General features: G+C 49.0%; 1 protein-coding gene across 1 annotated transcript in view; it reads left to right on the forward strand.

Moving 5' to 3' along the window:
- The first annotated feature begins 21,798 nt into the window (after positions 1-21,798).
- ALDH1A2 (aldehyde dehydrogenase 1 family member A2) overlaps positions 21,799-24,255 on the forward strand; it is a 70,917-nt gene continuing 68,460 nt past the window's right edge. Inside the window, exon 1 of the mRNA XM_033167601.1 lies at positions 21,799-21,915. Within this exon, the coding sequence (XP_033023492.1) occupies positions 21,799-21,915 (117 nt within the window). The remainder of the gene's footprint in view (positions 21,916-24,255) is intronic.

Raw genomic sequence — 24,255 nt, forward strand, 5'->3', positions numbered from 1 at the left:
ATTTGAGCCCCGTAGAGTATCTGTGCAAGTGGTTTGGCTTGAAAAACTTCTAAGGCTGCTGGGATGAATTTGCGGCCCTTTGTATGAAAAAAAAAACAGGATAACATCTTTGCACTTTGGGCTGCTTTTTCTTTAACCCATTTTTGGTGTACCTGCCATGACCCCGATGACTAGAAGACTATGCTCAGATATTTAAAGGCCTTGATCTGCTCAATTGGGTGGTTATCCATGCTCCATTTGTGTAATCTATGTTTCCTTGCAAAAACCAAAACTTTGGTTTTCTGATGGTTTACCGCCAACTGCTCTCTCCTACAATATGCTGAGAATGCTCCTGTCAGCCTTCTTAGGCCTAATTTTGTTCGGGACAGGAGGACTGCATTGTCAGCATAAAGGAGCACTGAAATTGGTTTGGTGGCCAGTTTGGGGGCATGGAATGGAACTCTGGAGATGTTAAACCTTCTTTTTAAAAATATTTTTATTAAAGATTTTCTTGATTTACAAAGGTAGTGCAATGTCCCTCTCATATTTTTCCATATAACATTTTTACAAATCAGTTTTTGTTGTTGAGACATTAGGAAGAAAAGAGGGAGAGAGATGGGTGGGATGGGGAAATAGGTGGGGTGGGGTGATGATGTTTCTTTTTTACTTGATATGAGTAGGGTTTGGTTTCACCGTTGTTTGCGTAGGTTCTTTGTTGTTCGCTTGTGCTCCTTTGGCGGCGAGAGAGGTCGGGGTTGGCGTAGGGTGTGATTGTTCATTTGTGGTTGGCTGTGGTGATCTTTGGTTTCCTGTGTGATTGAGGTTGGTGGGTGTTTTGGGTAAGGTTTGCCATATTGATTTGTATGCTGCCGGCAGATTTTTGTCATTGTCTTGTTGGGCTGTTTCTATTGTAACAATCTGTATGAAGGTGTCTTCTTCTGTTTGTCCCCGTGTCAGTTTCAGCTTGCTGGTTAGTTTTTCTAGTAGGGCTGTTTCCCATACTACTTGGTACCATGGGTCCATGTTTATTCCTGATAGGTCTTTCCAGTGTCTGGTTATGATGTTTCTGGCTGCTGAGAGTAGATGGATTATGAGTTCTTTGTGTTGTAAGTGGGCATTATTGTCTTGGAAGATGTTTAGTAAGACCAATTCTGTGGTGAGATGTTAAACTTTTAACCAGGTCGTTAGCTATCAACATATTAAGCAGGAACAGAATCAAAAACTTACTTAAAAATGAAAGGTTTTCCATTCCCAGTAGAACAAAGATAGAGAAGAAGAGGACCTCTAGCCTCTTGAAGCTGGGAGTTCCACAGACAGGGCCACCACAGAGAAAGCCTTGCCATATGTCACATCATTGGGGGGGGGGGCAGGGGCAACAGCCAATCTTAAAGGATTCTGGGCAGAGTCACATAAGAGGAGACCGCCCTTTGAGGAGTATGGTCTCAAGCTTTTTTAGACTTTAAAGGGTCTCAGTTCAAGTAGATCAATAGCTACTTCGGGTCTCAGATCACAGGTTCATTCCTTGTGGAGCCCTTCTATTTCTCTTTGTTCTCCCCCCTGTTTGTGGATCAGAGGCTCCAAACTTGAACCCCAGTACCCAAGCGGTCTCTGTAGTTGCACACAGGGCCTCAAAGAAGGCACAACTTCCCAATCAAATCTGGTACCCTGGGAGTCCCCTTCATCTTTTTTTCTCTTGCTGCCCCCGGACCACTTCATTCCCTGCTCCAAAGTGAAAATCAGAGTCCTGCCACAAGTCTTTATCTGGCTGGGGGTACCTTCTTCAGGAATAGCTGGCCCAGTCACCTAAGCTGACAGCCACGGATTCCCCTCTCTGCTTATTCCCAATCTCTCTCGTGCCCCTCATGGGCCCAAATAAAGCCAGGTAACACAGCATCCCTTGCTCCCCAAACTCACAGGACCCTGGCGGCTGGGGCCTGCTTAAGGGCTGCACTCTGTATAGGGACTGGTCCCCACCCCACAAGGCCACCTTGAGGCACCCAGAAGGCAAAGTCATGGGAGGGTTTTATCTCACCCAGTTCAGTAGGCACTACCCTGGTGCATGCCCATGGATCTCCAACTTTCCCTGCATGTTTTTCTCCACTGCACCACTGGCTTCCGTCTCCTCCTGCACCACTGGCACACATGGAGTGAAGAGGTCTATAAGCAGCAGCTCTTCACCTCCACCCTGCAGTTTGCTCTCCACTCAGTCACTTTCCTCCTGCATCCCTTCTTCCACAGCAGGCTCCCAGGGGGTTGAGATATCAATCAGAAGCAGCTCCTCAGCTCCAGCCAGCTTGCCCTTCTCCATAAGAGCCAACTCCTAGGGGCTGTGGGGACTTTAGCCCCCCCCCCACAATAAAATATTTGAGGGGGCTGGGCCCCCCAAAGTTGATGCATTCAAATGGTGTGCATGCACTGTGTCATGTGATCAATTATGTGGGGCGGGGTTTACCTGAGTCCCCTGCAATGTTTTATTCAAGTTGGCACCCCTGCCCTTCACGGAGGCGTCGTCTTCCCCCTTGCTTTCAGCTACTGACTGCCTCTGTTTGCAGTCCCTGCCCCTCTGCTGCCCATTCACACTCTGGATCTCTCTGATTTGGGGTTTTCTTAGAAACTTGGAAGGAGCTATAAGCCAGTTTCATCAGAAAACCAACTTCTGCTTTGCAAAATGTCTTGGTCAGAAGGGTGGGTGAAGCAGTTGTTGGCATCTGTCTGTCTCTGGAGACAATGGAGGAGTGTGGCTTTGGGAGTGAAGTAAAACTGTTGGAAGGTTGCAGTGCCTGCTATGGCTGTAGAAACCAATACAGGAGAGGCATGTTTTGTTGCAGCTGGGGCAGATGGAGGCGTCTGGTTGTGCTGCTGCAGATGCACCATGGGGTTTCTTCTCTCTGCGCTCCTCCCAGCGATCATTCCTCCTCTGGTCACTGCTATGAATGTACAACCTGACTGTCTGTCTCCAGGCACTGTGGTCGTCTGCAAGGGAGTCTCACACCGGGGGGGGGGGGTGGTTGGGTTTGATGTTGCCAGCCTTCATGCCACATTTGCAGACATCTTAGTAACACAGAGCCTGGAGAAGCAGTATAGACACCAGAAAGTGTTTCCAGCCTTCCTCCTCCTTCTCCCCCCGCTTCCCCCGCCCTTTCAGATCTTATTTATTCCAGCGCCACTCCCATACCCTCCAACATTTTTGCCCCCAAAATTGGAGTGTCAAAAGGGGTGCACCTTCCAATCCAGCGCTCTGGCGCTTGTCAGCTGGGTTGCTCCAGAGCTCTGTTATGACCCTGTTGACCTGTGCCAGAATGAGCATGTTTTGCAAGACATTCAGGGCTTCTAATAGGGAAGCCCAGTTCTTTGGGGCACTCCATGTTAAGCCCCGATCTGTGGAGAAGGCCCACCATGGGAGCTACCATCAGCAAACTGGGTACTGTAGCCCCATGGATAATTGACACTGAAGCTTCTTTCTGTGAGAGTCTTAAGTCCTTCTTGGCTAAACAAAGGAAGATCAGTAATCTAAAAGGTGGCGGGGACTTCACACAGGGGACATTCCCAGACCTACTTGGAGATGCCAGTGGGAACTGAGCCTGTGCCCTTGTGTGTGCAAAGCATGGGCTCAACCACTTTGCTCTGATCTTTCTCCCAGTATCAGAAGAACAGGCAGCTAGTCTCTCACCAGAGGCAGGTTTCTCAGTATGAGGAGCAAGCACTGAGGTTGGGCCCAGGGCTTTATAGGGCCTGGTGTGCTGGGACTGACTGGTTGGGAGCAGTTGATGGGATGCTCTGGAAAGTTGGCACTGTAGCCTAGAAGCTCCAGTCTGCTGGGTTTGCAGAGGGAGTGAGGAACATGGTATAATAATAATAATAGAATAGAATAGAATAGAATAGAATAGAATAGAATAGAATAGAATAGAATAGAATAATAATTTATTGGCCAAGTACATTTTTCAATATACCCGGAATTTGCTTTGGCTACATTGCAATGTAAATTTACAGAGCAAGAGCCGAGGCTGCCCTTCTCGGCGCCTCTTAAGCTGTGTTGGTGAGTGTAGGCCCGCCTCCTAGGCCCGATGGAGTTGGCCAGAGGAGGGAGCGGTCTTCCCACTCACAGCAGCAGCAATAATAATAATAATAATAATAATAATAATAATAATAATAATAATATATTACTGTATTATTTATATCCCACCCATCTGGCTGGGTTTCCCCAGCCACCCTGGGCGGCTTCCAACAAAATATTAAAAATACATTAAAACAACAGTCATTAAAAAATTCCCTAAACAGGACTGCTTTCAGATGTCTTCTAAAAGTCAGATAGCTGTTTATTTCCTTGACATCTGAGGGGAGGGTGTTTCCCAGGTGGGCACCACTACTGAGAAGGCCCTCTGCCTGGTTCCCTATAACTTCACTTCTTGTAGTGAGGGAACCACCAGAAGGCCCTCAGAGCTGGACCTCACTGTCCGGGCTGAACGATGGCAGTGGAGATGTTCCTTCAGGTATACTGGGCTGAGGCAGTTTAGGTCTTTAAAGGTCAGCACCAACACTTTGAATTGTGCTCGGAAACGTGCTGGGAGCCAATTTAGGTCTTTCAAGACTGGTGTTATGTGGTCTTGGAGGTCGCTCCCAGTCACCAATCTAGACCAATGCATTTTTCTGCCTGAAGTAAAGGAGAAGTTTGTACACACACCCCCACACCCACCCCACATACAAAAGCTGACTGGAGCAGCAGCTGAATCTTGTTTCAGCAGTGGTGAAGGGCAGTGTCTTCTAACACGACTGAAGCAGGAGGCTACCTTAAGGGTGCAGGTCAGGTCACGTGGCCTAGAGATGAATGGCTGCGGATTCTACAAGGAAGAGTCAGGGGCCTGCTGTTATGGCCTCCTCCAGAGGATGTTGCCTCACCGTGCCTAATGGTAGAGCCAGCCCCTACGTTCAACACAAGCCCCAACATGTGAGTGTGAGTGAGTGTGTGCACACGTGCATGGACACAAACACACACCCTTTCTCTCTCACACAATGTTATATAATCCCTGGCAGGAAATTTGCCGTTGCTGCTGCCACAGCATGCCCTGATATTACCCTGTCTGCACGTTCCCTTCCCCAGTTAGTCACTATGAGATTATAAAAAGGGTGTGAAATTCAGGCATTAACATTTACCCAGAGCAGTTTTTGTTTAGTCAGCTGTGGCATACCTGTTGGGGCTTGTGAGAGTCCCCTGGAGGCTTCAGGTGCAGCCTTAGGAGTGTGAGGCGTGCCCTTGCCCAACATTGCAGGGTGCTTGACTCTATATTCAATAGGCAATGTCCTTTGTGCCAGGTCTCTTATTCAGGGCTGCAATGTGGGGTGGAACAACACCTCATGTAAACCTACAATCTACATGGGGAAGTGCTGTAGCTTAATGGCAGAGTGTCCGACTTACATGCTGAAGCTCCCAGGTTCAATCCTTGGCATCTCCAGCTGGGGTTGAGAAGGTCTCCTGCCTGAAACGCTGGAGAGCTGCTGCCAGTCAGTGTAGAAAATAGAAAGCGAGATGGACCACATTGTCTGACTCAGTATAAGGCAGCTTCCTATGTACATTTGTTCATTCCGTCAGCCCAGCCCTTTAAATTTTAGATCCTTCCTTTCTTCCATCAGTGCTGGGGGGCTTCCCAAGCTGTCTCCATTCCAGATCTGCTTCTCTTCAACAAGGCAGCTGCATCCGGATGGCCCACAACAACATTTTGCTGCCTGGAGCAAAGGACAAGGTGTTGACCTCCCCACACCCCTCACTGGCTGAAGTTGGCCAGGCGGAGAGTTGAATTTTACTGATGAGATGGTTGGACAGTGTTCTCGAAGCTACCAACATGAGTTTGGCCAAACTGCGAGAGGCAGTGAAGGATAGGCGTGCCTGGCGTGCTCTGGTCCATGGGGTCACGAAGAGTCGGACACGACTGAATGACTGAACAACAACAACAAACCCTGGTGACAAAGCAGTGTCCCCCATCTCATCAAGCTAGTTTAGGGGGACACTTCTACTCACCTGCTCTCCAGCACCTCAATGCCACTGCCACTGCCCATCCCATGGCATCTACTACGTCAAGCAACTGCTTTACTCTACCTAATGGTTTCATTTCATTATAAACTGATTACTGTCTGAAAGATCTCAAAGCAATTTACAGTAGATAATCACATAAGGGTGTATCGGAGTTACACCCAGTAGGGTCGCAGGAGAGGGTCTTCTCGGTGGCTGCTCCCAGGCCTAGGAACTCCCTTCCTAGAGAACTTTGGTGGTTGTCTTTTTGCTGGCAGGCGAAGACTTTCTTGTTCCAACAGGCTTTTGGGAACTATGGAAAGGGCTGTTTCTGTATGTTTTAATAGAGAGTGTGTGTGTAGTCGTCCCCCCTTGGTGTCTAATTGTTTTTTAATGGTAGCTTATATCTGAAGGAGCAATGGACTCATGCCCCAGCCACACTGGTCACTGGACCATCTAATACGCCTCCCCATCCCTCACCTGAGAGGGGGCCAGATTGATACCAGAGCAAGCTCTCAGCCTGGAGGATGTTGAACTCCTTCCATCCACTCACTTGCAGCTACAGAGTCACAACATGCCTGTCGGGGTATGGGTGCTGGAGCTCCTCGTGCACAGCCTTGGACTGGTTATGCACGAGGTACCAGTTGCGGGGAAAGCGGCCAGCGTTCCGCGTGCTTCTGAGCACGGTCGCCGGCCAAGCCTCACAGTCTGAAGGATGTTGAGTAAGCCAATTGATGACTCCGATAATGTGTGAGTTCCTAGTTGCCTTCTTAGTGAAAAGTTGCCTCGTGAAATAAAATATATACCTTGACTCTGAATAGACGGACCAACTTAAAGAAATTAAAATTTTACTTTAAACCTTTTACTCCCCCCTTTTTACCCCAAAGGAAGACAGACACCGGTTGTATCTTTAGTGGCTTCGGCAGAACCCGCGTAGGCTCGTCCCCTAAGCTAAGTTCTCCTAAGCTTAAAGTCCCTGCGCGCCCAATCTTCCGCGAGGCTAGCTAAATAAAACTAAAACCGAAATATCTTCCGCAATTCTAGCCCTAAGCTAACCTAAAGAAAACCTAACTAAGGCTAAACCGAATGATCTTCCGCGATCTAACTCTAACTAAAAGAAAACCCATCCAACCCGTCCAGCCCGCTCCCAATACCCTTAAACTAAACCCTGAACTTAAAGTAAGACTAACCAAAAGAACGTGAACGTCTCGTCTCGTGCCTAAGCGGGGTGCCTCTGCCTTTTATTAGGGAACAAACGTGACATCATCATCAATGCCTCAACCAATAAAATCACTGTTGCTGCCCTCCAAAAAGGCGGGAAGCAAGTTTAACGCTCATTAACAACTTTGAACATGACCGGATCTATAAAATAAAGGCGGATTAATCTCATAAGTGAACCACACTATTCATTCATGCTTTCACTTTCGCTTTCGCGCGTAGTTACACCAAAAGTAGTTCTCGAAAAACTCATTAAATAACCAAATAAATATAAATCCATGGCGGATCCGTGAAACGTATTCCGACACATGCCTGAGTCTGCACAACTGATAAAGGGACCTTCAACACTGGTAGCAGATGCAGACACCAACCTCACACTCAAGGTGGCTCTGAAGGTCACCATGAAGTCATTTGGTTGGGCCAGCCCTCATGCCTGGGACTCCTTGCCTTGGTTACTGTGTGTATTGGGCTTTGACACCAAGGGGGTAGATCCCTTTGTTTCAGAAAAATCTTAAGGGGCCTTTAGGGCCAGGTTTCTCCCTATAAGGCAGCAGTTTGCATTTGCTGGTTAAAAAGTAGACTCATTTTTGGACTAGGGAATGTCTCTGGGTGAGGCCTTTACAGGAGACAAAATCTTAGAGGGAGGGGTCGTGGCAAGTACCCAAAAGGCTATTGGAGGCAATAATGATTCCCCTTCTGTGTAACATTTTATGAGCTCCTGCGAGTCACCCAGTGTCACAAAGGGAGATGCAGGCAAGGTACACAGGGAGGAGTGAGAGAGTCATAATCCTTTAAGACCGTAATTACCCTTTTATGCTGTGCCTGTTTCCTTTTACTGCTGCTTTTCTTCTTAGGGCTGCTAACTTAAATAAAGGAAAGGTGATTTATGGTCACTGTTCAGTGTGTTAAAGGGCGTGGGGATCTTCCCGTGGCCTTGCATGCTGGGAGTGCTATTTAAGACATGTTCTCTAAGAGCCAGAGGACCCAAGCAGCCTGCATTTGAACATTCAGATTCTGATTTTATAATTAGTGTCCAGGATCAGGATCTGAAAACCAGGCTCAAGCAATGCCAACTTTTGCCCTGAACCCAGAGCTCCTCCTTGGGCTCTGGGTTCCCATCCTGCTCAACTCTCAGCTGCCAGTTACAGGTGGGTAGCCGTGTTGGTCTGCCATAGTCAAAACAAAATCGAAAATTCTTTCTAGTAGCACCTTAGAGACCAACTGAGTTTGTTCCTGGTATGAGCTTTCGTGTGCATGCTTTCGTGTGCATTTCGTGTGTATCTGAAGAAGTGTGCATGCACACGAAAGCTCATACCAGGAACAAACTCAGTTGGTCTCTAAGGTGCTCTCAGCTGCCAGATTATTCCAGGCTTGGCTCTTAGGGACTGCAGGGCTAGGCCCTCCTTTGCTGGCAACGTCATTTCATACTGCCTCAGATTTCATGCAGGCTTTGCATTTAAGTCCTACTCCTTGGGGTCATCCCCCGTAGGAGACTTTGGTCTTCCCCCTTAACCTGCTGCTACTGTTTCTCCTGCAGGCCTGGAAAACTCAGCTTGGTGGTACCATCTAGGCTGCAGTACCAGCCTGTTTACACATTCCATCAGCTGAGCTCCCCCTTGCACCAGGCCCTATCCTGGCCCATCAGGCCCTGTAACCAGGGGCGTTCTTAGCCCCTTGGCTGCCGGGGGCGGGAAGCCAAGAGGCACCCCTGGGGGCGGGGCATCGCGGTGTGTGCGTGCGCCATGACGTCATGACGCACGTGACACCCGCCCCCGGGGGTGCAGGCAGCGGATTCGGGAGACTCCCGAAGCCATCGCCCGGCGGCAGTACCCCTTCGTGCCGTGGCTGCTCGTGCCTGCGTGAGCAGCCGCTGCACGAAGCGGTGCTGGGCGGCGGATTTGGGAGTCTTTGCGGGCTGCCCCTCTCCATGCCCCGGCTCTGCAAGCCAGCCAGCAGCGGAGCTCGTCAAAGAGGCAAGGGGCGGGCCAGCGAGGAGGGGATGCCACTGGAAAGTGCCGCTGGAAAGGGGGGGCTATTTTCGGCGCTGCCGGGGCGGAGCTGCAGGGGCGGCGACACCCCTCCTCGCTGGCTGCCCCTGCGGCTCCACCCCGGCAGTGCCGAAAGTAGCCTAAAAATATATTTTTTTTAAAGTAAAAAAAGTTTTTTAAAAAGCCCAGGGGGCAGGGCCGCCCCCCATGTGTCACCCCCAGCAGGGGCGCTGCCCGGGGCCCCCCGCCCCCTCCACCCCTCCCTTGCTACGCCCCTGCCTGTAACAAAACCTGCTGCTAGCGGTAGCCAACTTGGTGCTCTCTGGATGTTGCTGGACTCCATCTCCCACCATCCCTGGCTGGTGAGCATGCTGGCTGAGGCTGGTGAGAGCCGGAGCTGAACAACATCCACAGGGTACCTTGTTGGCTACCCTGCCCTACATGTGCCAAGCCATCTTTGGAGACTCAGCTCGCTATCCTGCCCACATGTGAGACCACACTGCTGGGCTCCACCATGCATATGGCCTTCTTGGTGGCCCTGGGACTTAGAACTTCCTTTCTTGGTGACCATCTGGCAGGTTCCTTCCTTCCCAGTCCGAGACAGCTGGTAAAGCTTTTGCTACTTCCGGCCAGTTTTTAAGGCAGACTTTTTTCTTTAAGCCACACTTTCAGAATAAAAATTCCTTGCGCCACACCACATTTTTATTCATAAGAAATACAATGGAAAACAAAAAGAAACAACTCCTCGCTGTGCTTGATTTATAACATAGAGCACAATTACTTTATAATATGATCATGGAACATCCAGAAAGTTTAAAAGAAGGCAGCTACATAAGAACATGAACCATTTTTTAAAAAAATGAACCATTCCCAAAATGTAATTATAAACATATGCACCTTAAGTATGTATGCGAACTTAATGAGAGGTGTGATCTTGCTTTTGCCGGGTAATCTCATTTAGATTATGTCTAATTTGAGACAAACATACTCTCGTTGCCTCGTCAGCACAAAGAAGCCTTTATCTTTTCTGATCTCCCATATTTTCCAGAGTTGGAAATCCCTGCTCACAACAATATGTTGTGAAGAACTATAGAATAGCCAATGCTGTTGGAGAAAAGTATGGTTATTGTTTCTAGTTGTATATCCAAAAAGAGTCCAGTGCTGTACAGTAAAATACACTGAGATGTTTAAATATTTCTTTGCTGGTCTTTGATTCTTCCTGTCACACTTACCATCCTCTCCTGCCACAGTCTTACAGAACCACTGTTTTAAGGTGTGTTTGGACTACATCTCCCATCAGTCCCAGCCAGCACCAATTAAGGCAAACGATAACGCTTGAGCTATTGGGCTTTCTGAACAGTCTCAGCACCTTGACGCTTGTGCAAGGACAGTTTCTGCCTGGGCTCAATAGCCAGTGCACTCTGGACCTTGCCCTCTGCTTGATGTTGACTGGGATGGGCAGTCTGACAGCCCCGTCAAGCTCCCTGTCTGGTGTCTAAACCTTGCCAAGGTTAGACAGAGCCCACCCCTCATGCTGACTGCTATTGTTTTTGCAGCTCCAGACAAGGATTTGGGTCCAGGTGTTTGCTGACCTCAACCCTTCCCTCCTTTCCAGAGGTGTGGGAGGGGTGTGTGTGTGTGTGTGTGTGTGTGTGTGTGTGTGTAAAAGAAGGATTGCTCCAGGATTAATTCCAGAGCCCTTTTCATCGCCAGCAGAAAAAAATCTCCATCCCCTTAACCAAGGCTCCATATTCATTAAGCCATAATGACTCTATTAATTGAATATGTAAGTTTGCTTAATTAGACACAAGACTTATTTCTTCAGTTTAAAGGGTAAAAATAAAAAATTTAAGCAGGCGGACGAGATCGAACATTTAGCGATGATGGATGGGAACTGGGAAAGTGCAATATTCCAATATGGAGGTGGTTAATGGCACCCGCTCATTAGGCGATGTACATTAGCAGAAAGGTCAGTCCATTTTAGGGCTTGATGCGTTTCTCAGATAGTAAATTTTAAGCAGGGGTGGGTGGGAAGGGGAAGGTACACTGAGAAAGAGCTGGGAATGGGGGGTAGGTGCCATTGGATCCCAGGGGGAGCACAGTGGTTTTCTGAAGCAGCACTGGGACCAGATTACTTCACATGGGTGGAAAGCTTGGCATTTCACTATTGGGGAAGATCTGTAGGGGTGTGTGGCTCTTTTGGGCTCTGTATCATCACATTAGGCCTCTGGAACTCCCTGCCTCATGAGCTCTGTCTGAATCCTCCCATCAAAACCTGTTCTGAGGGAGCCTAGTTAGAAAAAGAGAAGCTGACCTTTGGCAACAGTGTGTCGGAAGGGGTCATAGCTCAGAGACAGAGCCTCTGTCTTGAATACAGAGGCTGCCACGTTCAATTCCTGGCACCTTCAGGTAGGGCTTGGAGAGAACCCAGCCTGAAATCCTGGGGAGCGGCTGCCAGTAAGTGTAAGCAATACTGAGCTAGATGGACTAGTGGTCTGACCCAGAATGCCAGCTTCCTATGGTTCTTCCTAGACTATGAGCTGAATTCTCCCCACTGGGGGGCTCTACTCTGACTTCCTGTTTCACTTTATTGTATTGTATTTTAATTGCCTTGGGCAAAATATTTTACAGTCACAGCACCTGATATGTTGTGTCCTCAGGATCCCCATCTCAGGGCCAACCTTGTGCTGGAGGGAGGCCCCTTGACCCTCCATTTCTCAGCTTCCCGTTGGAGCATCTGGTTGGAAGAACTGCTTGCCTGCTTGGCCTCTGCACAAGAAGCGGGGGGGGGGGGGGGGGGTAAGTCGATCCAGTTTGAATTTAAAGGCCAACCTACCTCATTCGCACTTCCTAAAGCAATATTGGAACTCCTGGAACACAGTCATCCTTTGAAATTCGAAATTCTCCAGCCAGGTAATGTTCACAAAAAGGCCATTTACTAGGCGAAAAGGAGTACAAAATTGCAAACCGCCGGTGAAAACAGCATATGGAAATGCATTCCGTTAGGGAAAATTGCTCTGCAAGAATGAAATTTCCACTAAACTGTTGATACGTTTTCACGAGGACTTTAAAGAGAAATCACAAACTGATGGGGAAATGTGGTCAATTGAACTTAAGATGGGGAAAATGAGAAGCTGAGAACACTTGAAATTGACATATTTGCCTTTGGTCTTATCCAGTTGCAGGCCTCCTCTTGTGTTTTTCACAATTCCTCCAAGTGTCACCTTTCCTCTTCCAACTAATTAAGATGTTTGCAGGAAGCTTTCTTGTGCAGGACCATTGAAATGAACGGGGACCCAAGTGTCAGCTCCCCTGCTCTCCTCTTGTACGGCCCCTGCTCATCTCAGTGCGGCTTGTGCAGAAGAATTTCCCACTGGATGGTACCTCCTGGCTCACCTCTGTTTCTCTCCCACTTTACCCCACTTATGGACACCCAAAATGTGGTGCTTGGGGTCAGGTAGCCCTCACCTCACATTGTTCCAGGCCCCAGCCTCCTCTGTTGCTCTTGGCAGCCAAAGATCTGTCTCCAGAACATCTGCAGAGGTGAAAGGCTGCAACTGGGTGGAGTGGGGGGGAAGCTGGCCCTTGGCTAGTTTGGCCAGTTCACTGCATCGTGTATAGGCTGGTATTTTGTGGCGGCTTTGCCATTCTGATGGCTGATTTCTCGAACTGTTATAGTATTTTTCATTTCCGCAATCTGCTGCTCACTTTGCCCTAACTCTTCCGAGGGAAAACAAAATGAAATAAAAAATTCCTTCCAGTAGCACCTTTGAGACCAACTAAGTTTGTTCTTGGTATGAGCTTTTGTGTGTATGCACACTTCTTCCGAGGGACACAAGGAGGCCTGCTCTAGAGAAGCCCCTAGGCTCTGGAATGCCGAAGACATCTTTACAATGAGAGGCCACCTAGCTCAGGATTGTCTAGAGTGACTGGCTGTGGTTCTCTGGGGTCTCAGACAAGCAGAGGTTGGATGGCCATTTGTCATGGATGCTTCAGCTGGGATTCTTGCTTTGCAGGAGGTTGGACTAGATGACCCTTGGGTTTCCCTCCAACTCGGCAATTCCATGCTCTTTCCCAACCCTGCCTGGAGATTCCATGGGCTGAGCTCCTTGGAACATTGGAGCGCAAAGCATGTCCTCTGCCTGGGAGCTTTGTCCATCTTGCCCAATATTTTTCACTCCAACTGGCAGCCACATGCCTGCCTTTAAAGTCAGAGCTTAAAGCAGTGGTCTTCTGCATGCAAGACCCGTCTCCCAACATGACTGAGTGACAGTCTCTTCCCAGGCACCTTGGAGAGTAGTTGCTTGTCAGAGTAGCCAGGACAAGGAATGAGCCAAAGGACTGGACTCAGGGGTCAATAAGGCAGCTTCATATTTTCATAGGATGCCAGGTGGGGGGAGGCTGTTTGGGGTGGCAGCCTTGTGTCATCATGTGCAAAGGCTAGTCCCACCCACAATTCAGGAACGGCTGTCAGGCCCCGTCCTTCCCTGTAAAAGGTCTAGAAGAGGAGAAGCAATATTTTGACAGATGAACCATTTGGTAGGAACACTCCTCCCTGCACAAAGCAGCAGGATAATTTTGCAGCCAGCCCAAAAGGCAATAAATTTGCAGGGGCTTTCAAATGGTGACCTCCTCTCAAATCATCATCAGGCTTGGAGGCATTTAAAGAATTGATTCAATTAACCCAGGTGGTGAGTCTTGGATGGGGGAGATGCTATAAGGCATGATTTATTCTTGCACTAAAATTAAAACACAAGTATCTGTTGAAGAACATTTGCTGCCAATGTGATGACTAATGAAAGTGCCAAGTAATTAATGAGAGAAAGCGAAGGCTAAAGCACTTGAGATATAATAGCGCATAAAACCATCAGTACATCGTAAGAGCTGCCTTTCTGGACCGGACTGAAGCTCCATTAGTTTAACATTTTGTTTGCACCAGGAGCTCCCAAGGTGACAATTCCCTGGCTTGGGTTTGGTCCCCACTGCTTGCTTCGAAAAGGTAAACTGCACCTAAACCTGGAGGTTCTATATTGTTGTTACATGTAACAGACACTGACAGACCTCTCTCTCTCTCTCCGTTCTCTTTTTGTCTAATTCCCCTTTGGAAACTATCTAAACCTACATTCATCTCTACATCTTGTGGTCGTGAGTTCCTAAGTTAAATATGCATTGTGTGAATAAATCCTTTCTTTTCTACTGCCAGTATGTACATCAACCTATCCATTCTCAAAGAAATCAGCCCTGAGTGCTCACTAGAAGGACAGATCCTGAAGTTGAGGCTCTAGTACTTTGGCCACCTCATGAGAAGAGAAGACTCCCTAGAAAAGACCCTGATGTTGGGAAAGATGGAGGGCACAAGGAGAAGGGGACGACAGAGGATGAGATGGTTGGACAGTGTTCTCGAAGCTACTAACATGAGTTTGGCCAAACTGCGAGAGGCAGTGAAGGATAGGCGTGCCTGGTGTGTCCTGGTCCATGGGGTCACGAAGAGTCGGACACGACTGAACGACTGAACAACAACAATGTACATCAACAGGGCTCCCCCTACTGGTGGTTGACCCTTATGAGACTACCTGCATGATGGGCAGGAGTCAGTTATACAGTAGTCAGTTCAGTTCCAATGCCTAAGTAAATACCGCTCACATCTGTAACCAATAAAGTTGTGGCCTTATTTATCCCATGAACCCCAAAATACTGGTGTTTGTGTGTTTCTTTGTCTAAGAAATGGGGTGGTGCTTGGGGCCTCGCCATTCAACGCCTCTTCCTAGTTCTTTTAGGGCTTTAGAAGGCAACCTCAAACAGGCTGGAAGTAGCCAAAGCTGATCTTTCCATGCTGCCAAGATGTGATCAAAATTGCAGGCTCCCATTCACAACCTTCCTGCCGCCTTTTGAACCAATTCAAGTTTCTTAAAACCTTTCAGTGGCAATATGTGGGGCACCGTAGTACTCAAGCCTGGGTTATATGTGCCCCCCGAGGGATAGCTGTCTCCCTTTGGCACACATTTTAACCCCCTAGATTCTAGAGAGATTGGCCCCAGGCCGGCGTCAGCGTGTCTGTTCAAGCACCGAAAGGAGTGTGGGTGGGTGTGGAGCAGTGTGTAATCTTGTGATGTTTCAGAAAACTGAAATTAGCTACTGGGCTAAGTTCAAGGTGTTGGTTTTGGTGTATAAAGGCCCATACATCTTGGGTCCAGGATACCTGCAAGTTTCTCTCAGCCCTTAAATATGCAGTTGATCACCGTGTCATGCAGAGATCTTCTTCTCAGGAGGTCCATTCTGCACAATCTAGGAATTGGCCCTTTAGTTCTGTCGCACCTGTCTTCTGGAATTACCACCCCTTGAATAAAAACAAAATAAAAAAATAAAAAATTCCTCCCAGTAGCACCTTAGAGACCAACTAAGTTTGTTCTTGGTATGAGCTTTCTTGTCCATGCACGCTGACTATTAGACAACGCTGGTCTCTTTTCAGTACCTACTGAATACCTTCCTCTTCCAGCAAGCCTTTCAAGCTGAGATCTTTCCCACTCTGCATCTGTGCTAGAATTATTTCTAAGTTGGCATTTTTATCAATTGGTTGCCACCCTGGGCTCCTTTGGGAGGAAGCGTGGGATATAGATTTAGTAATAATAATAATCTAGGGTGCACCTATTCCCCCCCCCCCCCGCCCCGGCACGTACTTCTTGGACTGGTGATTAAGAAAGTTTTCCAGCCTCTTGCTGACATGTTTGATTCCTTCTCTTTGGGTTTCCTTGGAGAAGGCCCTGCAAAGATCCAGGAGTTCTAACAGTGATTTGATTTGTCGAGATTTGTGCTGCAGAGTGATTCTCACACCTCCTCTGCAAAAGGCACCCTGGGCTCCTTTGGGAGGAAGCGTGGGATATAGATTTAGTAATAATAATCTAGGGTGCACCTATTCCCCCCCCCCCCGCCCCGGCACGTACTTCTTGGACTGGTGATTAAGAAAGTTTTCCAGCCTCTTGCTGACATGTTTGATTCCTTCTCTTTGGGCTTCCTTGGAGAAGGCCCTGCAAAGATTCAGGAGTTCTAACAGTGATTTGATTTGTCGAGATTTGTGCCGCAGAGTGATTCTCACACCTCCTCTGCAAAAGGTGAAACTGGAAGGATTTGAGGTCATCTCCTCTCCCCGCAGCTGAGGCCAGTCTCCGCAGGGTTCATCCTCCGCTCCCTGTGAGCGTGTGTGCTGTCTCAAGTGAAGGCAAGGCATCAACAGCCTCCCTCCTAACAGCATGGAGGCTCATGAAGTTTAATTGAGCAGATTTAATGTGCTCCTGCTGCTGACAGCTGGTCCTTCTTACAATGCTGGAGCTGCAGCTCCCTTTGGAACAAGAGAACACGAATTCTTGGAAGGAATGTTTCCGTTTGCAAAAAGGTTGCTTACAAATGCCCCAAGACGTGTTCAAACATAGACTCTTTGGCCTAATCACATTTACTTTCTGCACTGGTTTCTTCCTTCTCTTTGGGGCTACATGCTGAAGCATGCAGATTTAAGAGCAGGCCCCACTGAACTCAGTAGGAGTTACTAAGGGAAACAGGACATAGGAGTACGGGAAACTGCCTTATACTGAGTGGGAACATTGAGCCATCTAGTTCAGTATTGCCTACATGGACTGGCAGCAGTTGTTTAGGTTTTAGTCGGGGTCTATCTCCCAGTTGTATCTGGAGAAGCCTGGGATTGAACCTGGAACCTTCTGCAGGCAAAGCAGATGCTCTGCCACTGAGCTACAGCCCTTACTTCTGAGTAAGCATGCACAGGGCGTGGATTACCGTACTTCTTGCAAAATCTCTGCGGAGGGACCTAAAAGAATGAAAAGTGATTTTTCAGTCCAGCTCTGAGATCTTGCAACCTTTGTCCTTTGGCTAAAATGCAATAAAAGGAGAGTTCTGTGCCACCGCTTAAGTTTGCAAGCCAACCGTAGAAGTATTAATTTGGAGCATGGTGTGGTGGGCAGCTTGGGAACTGTAGTTTTCTAAGAGGGCTGGGAATTGCAGCTCTGTGAGGGGTTAGACTTCAGGGTAGTCCCTGGATTCTTTGGGAGAAGTTTAAAAAAACAAAAACAAAAAACCGAGCTTGATTACTTTCGTTTCCAAATGTTAAAAAATAAAGGATGCTATTGCTATTGCTATTATTTCCAGTGGCAGAAGGAGCGGTGGCAGTTCCCCGCTTGGCCCAGCAGATGGAAGCAAACACACGGGAGATGCTGCCTCCGCCTCTGCCTCCGCCCGGGAAGGTGATGTTGGGCTGGGCATCACCCCAGCGCGGCGCCCTACAGGCCCAGCCTGATGGACGCGGGTCGCGGAGAGGCAGTGGGGCTACCCTCCTGCCGACATCCCAGCTGCACAAAAGGCACCCGCGGGAGTGCCCTGCTGTGCCCAGCGAAGGCGGGCTTTCTGCACAAGCCCCGGAGCTATGAAATAAGACGCTGCAGGCGAGACCAGGACTCTGGACGTGTTAAGTCAATGCGGAGCGGGGAGTTAAGTCAATGCGGAGTTCGGGCTGCCAAAGTAGCGCGAGCAAAGAGGTCCCCGCCCAGTCAAGTCCACCTGTGGCCCTTGCGCCCACTGGTTGCCCACCGCGCCCCCTCCCGGCAGGAGGGGCTTCAGAGGCTCCTGCCTGGCCAGCAATCTGCCCGCAGAGCGGAGCCTTCTCTTCCCTGCGCTTCTGTTCTGTGGTCGCCCTTCAGCCAGCAGGCCCAGTGGTCGGAGCGAGGTGCTATGGTGGGGGTCTCCCTCCCCGGACATAATGTTGAGAGGCTGCTCCTAGGCACGTTTGCTGTCACTGGATTCTAGAAAGGCGACTGTTCCGCGGATCATGAAACTTTATTTGCATCTAGAATGGATTTATGGACACACACACACACCCCGAGAGAGAAAGAGAGAGACACACGAAGGCAGACAGGCAGACAGAGATATAATAGCATCAGCCGCATCCGGAGCCCCCACTCCGCGGGTCCCCGTCGTTGCCTTCGAGGATCGCAACGGGGCATACTTCCTTGGGGATCCGCAGATTGGGGGGGGGGCATGTGGCCATCCAGGCCACGTGCATGGCCAGCGGTCTCGGGGTGACGAGCGCTGGGGCCCAGCAGCGCCTGAAACGGACAGATCTGTCCAAGCCGTAGGCTAATAGAGAGGACCACCCTTGAAAGTCCTGTTCTCCCCCATCGAACTCGGCGGGACCGACAAAGTCTTCCCTTGGGCCGGAGGATCCGGCAGGAGTGTGGGTACCGTGCTGCTTCCCTCTGGATCTTGGCCCAAATATCAAGCGCTGTGTTTGCCCCTGCCCTGCGAGCAGAGGAGGCAAAAGGGCTTCTCCCTGGGAACATCTCTCTGGCATTTCATACTGCGCGAGTTTTCCTCGCAAGCCTATTCCTTTGCCAGCCCTACTCAGAGGAAGGGCTGCAGGCATGGCCAAACTTGGCCCGCCAGACTACAACTCCCATCCTCCCTAGCTAACAGGACCAGTGGTCAGGGATGATGGGAATTGTAGTCCCAAAACTTCTGGAGGGCCAAGTCTGGCCATGCCTGACTCAGTGGGCCTTGCCCCAGGAAGCAGGGGGGAAGGGAGGGATCCTCGCTTGCTGCCCGACCAGGGCGGGCCTTGCACGGATCCATTGGGTGAGGGGAGCAGAACTGACGACCCCTGTCTTTTGTGGCTAACTGGACTCCTGACTTCTCTCCTTAGTGGAGAGTTTCTCACAGCCATGCCATCCATTTAAAGTCCTCCTGCGCCTCTTTAAGAGTCTTGGCTCCCCTCTCAAAGTACCCTGGGAACTGTAGTCCGTTGAACATTTCACAACGCACCCTTCATAAACCACAGTTCCCAGGGTTATCTGGGGGCAGGGAGGCAAGACTCTTAAAGCGGCCTACAAGCACGGGCACATGTTGCGGAGTGGTCTCAACCTCAGTTAAGTTTTTTTAAAAAATTGATTTACTTGATTTAGGGGGCCAGCTGCCCCCTGCTCGCCCCCCCCGGGTACGCCCATGCCTACCAGTACATGTGAAAAGGATCTAGGAGTCTTGGTAGACCATAAACTTGACATGAGTCAACAGTGTGATGCAGCAGCTAAAAAAGCCAATGCAATTCTGGGCTGCATCAATAGGAGTATAGCGTCTAGATCAAGGGAAGTAATAGTACCACTGTATTCCACTCTGGTCAGACCTCACCTGGAGTACTGTGTCCAGTTCTGGGCACCACAGTTCAAGAAGGATACTGACAAGCTGGAACGTGTCCAGAGGAGGGCAACCAAAATGGTCAAAGGCCTGGAAACGATGCCTTATGAGGAACGGCTTAGGGAGCTGGGTATGTTTAGCCTGGAGAAGAGAAGGTTAAGGGGTGATCTGATAGCCATGTTCAAATATATAAAAGGATGTCATATAGAGGAGGGTGAAAGGTTGTTTTCTGCTGCTCCAGAAAAGCGGACACGGGGCAATGGATTCAAACTACAAGAAAGAAGATTCCACCTAAACATTAGGAAGAACTTCCTGACAGTGAGAGCTGTTCGACAGTGGAATTTGCTGCCAAGGAGTGTGGTGGAGTCTCCTTCTTTGGAGGTCTTTAAGCGGAGGCTTGACAGCCATCTGTCAGGAATGCTTTGATGGTGTTTCCTGCTTGGCAGGGGGTTGGACTGGATGGCCCTTGTGGTCTCTTCCAACTCTATGATTCTATGATTCTACCAGTGTTTTACAAGGATGGTGCCAGGTGCGATAGAGTGAGCATCTGGGGCCCTTGAGCCTTTTGGTCCCTTTGTGAAAGTCACCCAGCAATGAAAGGGTGGTGGTGGTCCTCGGGTGGCTCACTTGGGCCACTCACAAGGCTTAGTCACAAAGGAAAGCGGGTCTGCGGGTGGGGTTTAACGACAGGGCTTGCATTAGATGACCCCTGCTGCGACCCCTTCCAATTCTACAATTCTATCAGTCCATTGATCTGTGCCGGGTATCGGCCAATATGCTCTACAAACGAGACTCCCGCAGAACATCTTCAAACCCACTTCCTTCCAAGGGCGCGCGCGCGTGGATGTGTCAGGATGAGTCCCTCTACGTTAATCATGCGACTCCTAGCTTTCTCCTCGCTGCCGACCACCAGAAGCCAGATTGAATGCGAAGTTTGGTGTTTTTTTCTTCCGTTCTCGGAGACGTTTCTCACTTTTGAAACTGAAATAAGTTTCCAATTAAAACAAAAAACAAAAAACCGATCTGCCAAACGAGGAATAAAACAGCCCCTCAACAACAAAGGGTTTTGGGGGGCGGGGGCGGGGGCGTTCTACTGCCCCTCTTTGGATCTTCTTGTGCAATCCCTGAACTGGTCTTCAAAGCAGGTGCTGTCAGTCATGCCTCAGCCCAGTCCGCTCTGTGAGGCGTACTGTAGGAGCCAACTCCTAGGGGCCGAGGTCATTTCGGCGCCCCCAATAAAATATTTGAGGGGGCAGGCTCCCAAAAGTTCATGGGCATTGCCATTCAAATAGTGTGGGTGTGTGCCACGCCAACTGATCAGTTATGTGGGGCGGGGCTTACCTGCCCCCCCACCCCCAATATTTTATTCAAGTTGGCACAACTGCGGTGAGGGGAACAGGAGTCTCTCAACAACTCTCAGCACCCTTAGCAAACTACAGTTCCCACGATCCTTTAGAGGAAACCATGACTGTTCAATGTGGCATCACAGCGCTTTAAATGAATAGTGTGGACGCTGCCTGCTGCTGCTTCTCACCCCCCCCCCCGCCATCCATGGCTGAAGTGGCTTGGGGACACCCTGGCTTCCCCAGACCCTCGACTTGTGCCAGGGTTTTGCATAGCTCCCACCTGGGCTGAGGCTCCGTGCCTGCGCCCCCAAGAGAGAGAGAGGGGCGGGGCGCGTTTCTGGGTCTGACATGTTTATGGCTGCTTTTCCTCCCTCCCTTGGCAGCGAGTTTCTAATTAGATTCCCAAATTCCTTCTGGGCTGCTCGAGGAGTGAGTCCCCTTCTTCCCTCCTGGAGCCTCTGCCCAGAAAGACCCCTCGTCGGATTTCCGCTGGGCTGCATCTAAGACCAAGGTGCTAATTCCTCTTTAATTATCCCAGGGAAACCCTGCGTAATTGCTTCTCTTTCCCCCCGCCCCGCCAGCCTCTCCTTGGACCCTCTTCTCCCGCCTCTGCTTATCAGCAAAACGGGGGGAGAACGGATTCAGGCAAAGCCTCTTTCCTTTGGTGAGCAAAGAGAGTTATCAGTTCCTGCTGGTGCCCAGTTGATGGGAATGGGATGAAGCTCAAGGGGGGAGAGGGCGGCTGGACTTGACGGCCAGCCAAGGAGGACCTGTTGCCTCTCCTCGACGCCTCTGCAGGGCTCGGGGTGGAGAGGCTCTGGATGCTCCCATCCTCCTTGGAGGTCGTCCTGCCTCCTTTGGCCCCGTCCAATAAGGAGAGGTTGCCTTGACACCTGCTTATATACCGAAGACGGCAGCAGCCTCCAAATCTCCAGCACTGGGTTGGGGGAAAGAGGGGAGGAAAATACACACATAAACACACACATACACACCCCTCTCTCCATACCTATTTCAAGCCGCAGACTTTAGGGAGACAGTCGCCCCGTCGGGCAAGGAAGAGAAGGCTCCCGAGACGATGACCTCCAGCAAAATTGAGATGCCAGGTGGGCTGAAGGCGGACCCGGCGGCTCTGATGGCTTCCCTGCATTTGCTCCCGTCTCCCACCCTCAACCTGGAGATAAAGTACACTAAGGTAAGTCACCTGTCTGCTCTTCCTTGCCAGAGGAGCACGGGCTTCTCTTTTTCTGAGCCGACACAAAACCGCTTCACTCGGACTTCTGTTCAAAAACACACAAACACAAAAGCCAGAGAGAGGTGCGTTTTCAGGTGCTGGATGCCAGTAGATGGGTGGCTATATGTGAAAGTCCATAGGATAAGAAACAATATCTTGCCCTTTCCAGTTTGCCTGGCATCATTTTAACTCTTTGGATCAGTTTTTCTTTCTTTCTGGGAAAAGGGTTTCCCCCTCACAGATTTGAGTTCCTGAGGATTGTTGGAGGGCGCGATTGTACAAATCTTGTTTTAGCCTATTGAAAGATGATGAGAATCATGTTCTGTTTTGCTGTTCTAAAAACTGGTGTCTTTCGCTCCTGGGACTCTTCCTTAACAATTCCTGCCGCAGATGTCATCAAGCCAAGTTGTTGCAACTTTGGAAGGAAGGAATCGTTTGCTGATTTCCTTTTTAGACAAATAACGATCTCGAATACAGGAAACTTGGCAAAAAAATTATTTGCTTATCCACATCACCAAGTGCCCAGGGTTGATGGCTTATTCTGCGGGCTAAGGTGTGCAGAACTTTTCTATATTTACAGTTGGTACAAATCAGCAAGGTTTTTAAGCGTAGCCTATGTGTGTTCAGAAGACAGTTATTCCAAAAAGCAATTTCGACAGGAAGTGTGATGCCTTTGGTCCGTCTTCTGGTTGTGTATGCGTTTATATTATTAAGCACAGTGGACACGATCCCGTGGGATGCAAGACCTCTTGCACAAGCCCCACTGAGGTTAAAGGGGAATTGCGCGAGAGCGCAAGAGCGTGCAACTCAGTGAGCAGTCAGAGCAGGGGAATCTGGGCATGGATCAGGTCCCAAGCGCGGACGTTCTTCATCCTTTGAAAGGGACATTAGACGCTTCAGGCTTGTAAAAAGGCGGCACTTCTATTTAAAGCCAATATAGACCTGAAGGTCACGCAATGCCAATTAACAAGAAACCTCATTGATGCAAACATACATGATGAATGTTCGTTAAAGATTCATTCTATTCCCAGAATGTTTCATCACGAATGTGTTCTATTCCCAAATTTCATCACGAATTTGCTGCTCCTCCCTGTTTTTTTTCTTAAATCCGAAATACAATAGCCACATAAGGACTTGATGATAATTCAAATAAACCCCCTATTTTCAAATTAAAAATAAAATAAAATGCGAGTCTCGAATGCCTTGTGCCGGTTCACTTACCTGGCACTTACCTGCTCTTAACAATGTAAGGATTATTTATCTATAGTGCTAGGATTACTGGGGGTGCGATCCAGTCCAATTAAGCACTTTCAAGCCTCATTGATTTCAGTGGGAGATAATGAAGCCCGTCGCTGACTCTTCCCCTTGAAATCAAAGGAATTTGCTTAGCTGGTTCGTAATCACAATACTCGTGGTTTTATGCGCAGAGACTGCAATCCTACACACACTTCCTAGTACGGGGTAAGCCCCATTGAGCTGAATGGAACTTACTTCTGAGTAAAAAAAATACTGTATGAATTGTGCTGTAACAATCTATAGCTAAGCATCTTTACATTCATTGTGATGATGGCTCGGCATCTTGCTTAGTTCTCTCCAGTTGAAATCAGTGAGATCTAATAGCGCTTAACTTGGGCTGGATCCTACCACAGTCTTGATATTATTTATAAAAAGAGAAAGAAAAGTGATCTAGCTGAAATATGGATATGTAGAAATATGAAAAAATCTATCTCACGGCAGCTTGTTTCAGTAGCATACAATTAGTCCCAAAATATTTTTGGGCCACACCGTCGCCTTGGTGAGAAGATATGCACCGAACTCGGGAGGGACCAGAGCAGATTCTTGAGGACCAGAAACTTGCGCCCCAAGTAGAAGCGGGGGCGACGACGGGTTGGGATTAAGAAGTCACGAGGATGGGACAGAAAGCTCCCCCACACGTCCCAAAATTAATGTTGATCTGAAATATTGAGTGGCTGTGGCACTCGTAAAAATACTTTACCTGCGTGGAACTGTGTTACTCTGCAAAAATTCATGCACAATGATGGTGTATATCAGTAGTAAGTTCTTGTCGTTTTTTAGCCCATATTTCTATAAAAATTACAGTGCATCGAGAAATGGAAATAAAAGGTTGCCTTTGCAAGAGAAAATATGGTGTGTGGGTGTGTGAGGGGGGGATTCTTAGTTTCGTACCCCGTCTCTGTTTTTCTCGCTCCGTTTTCTTGGTCTCTCTCTCTCTCTCTCCCTCTCTCTCGGCAGGCCAGGCAAGTGATTTATTGCTAATTGAAGCCTTTAATTGGGTGTCGT

This window comes from Lacerta agilis, chromosome 13 (genome assembly GCF_009819535.1).
Source record: "Lacerta agilis isolate rLacAgi1 chromosome 13, rLacAgi1.pri, whole genome shotgun sequence".
Lineage (NCBI taxonomy): Eukaryota > Metazoa > Chordata > Lepidosauria > Squamata > Lacertidae > Lacerta > Lacerta agilis.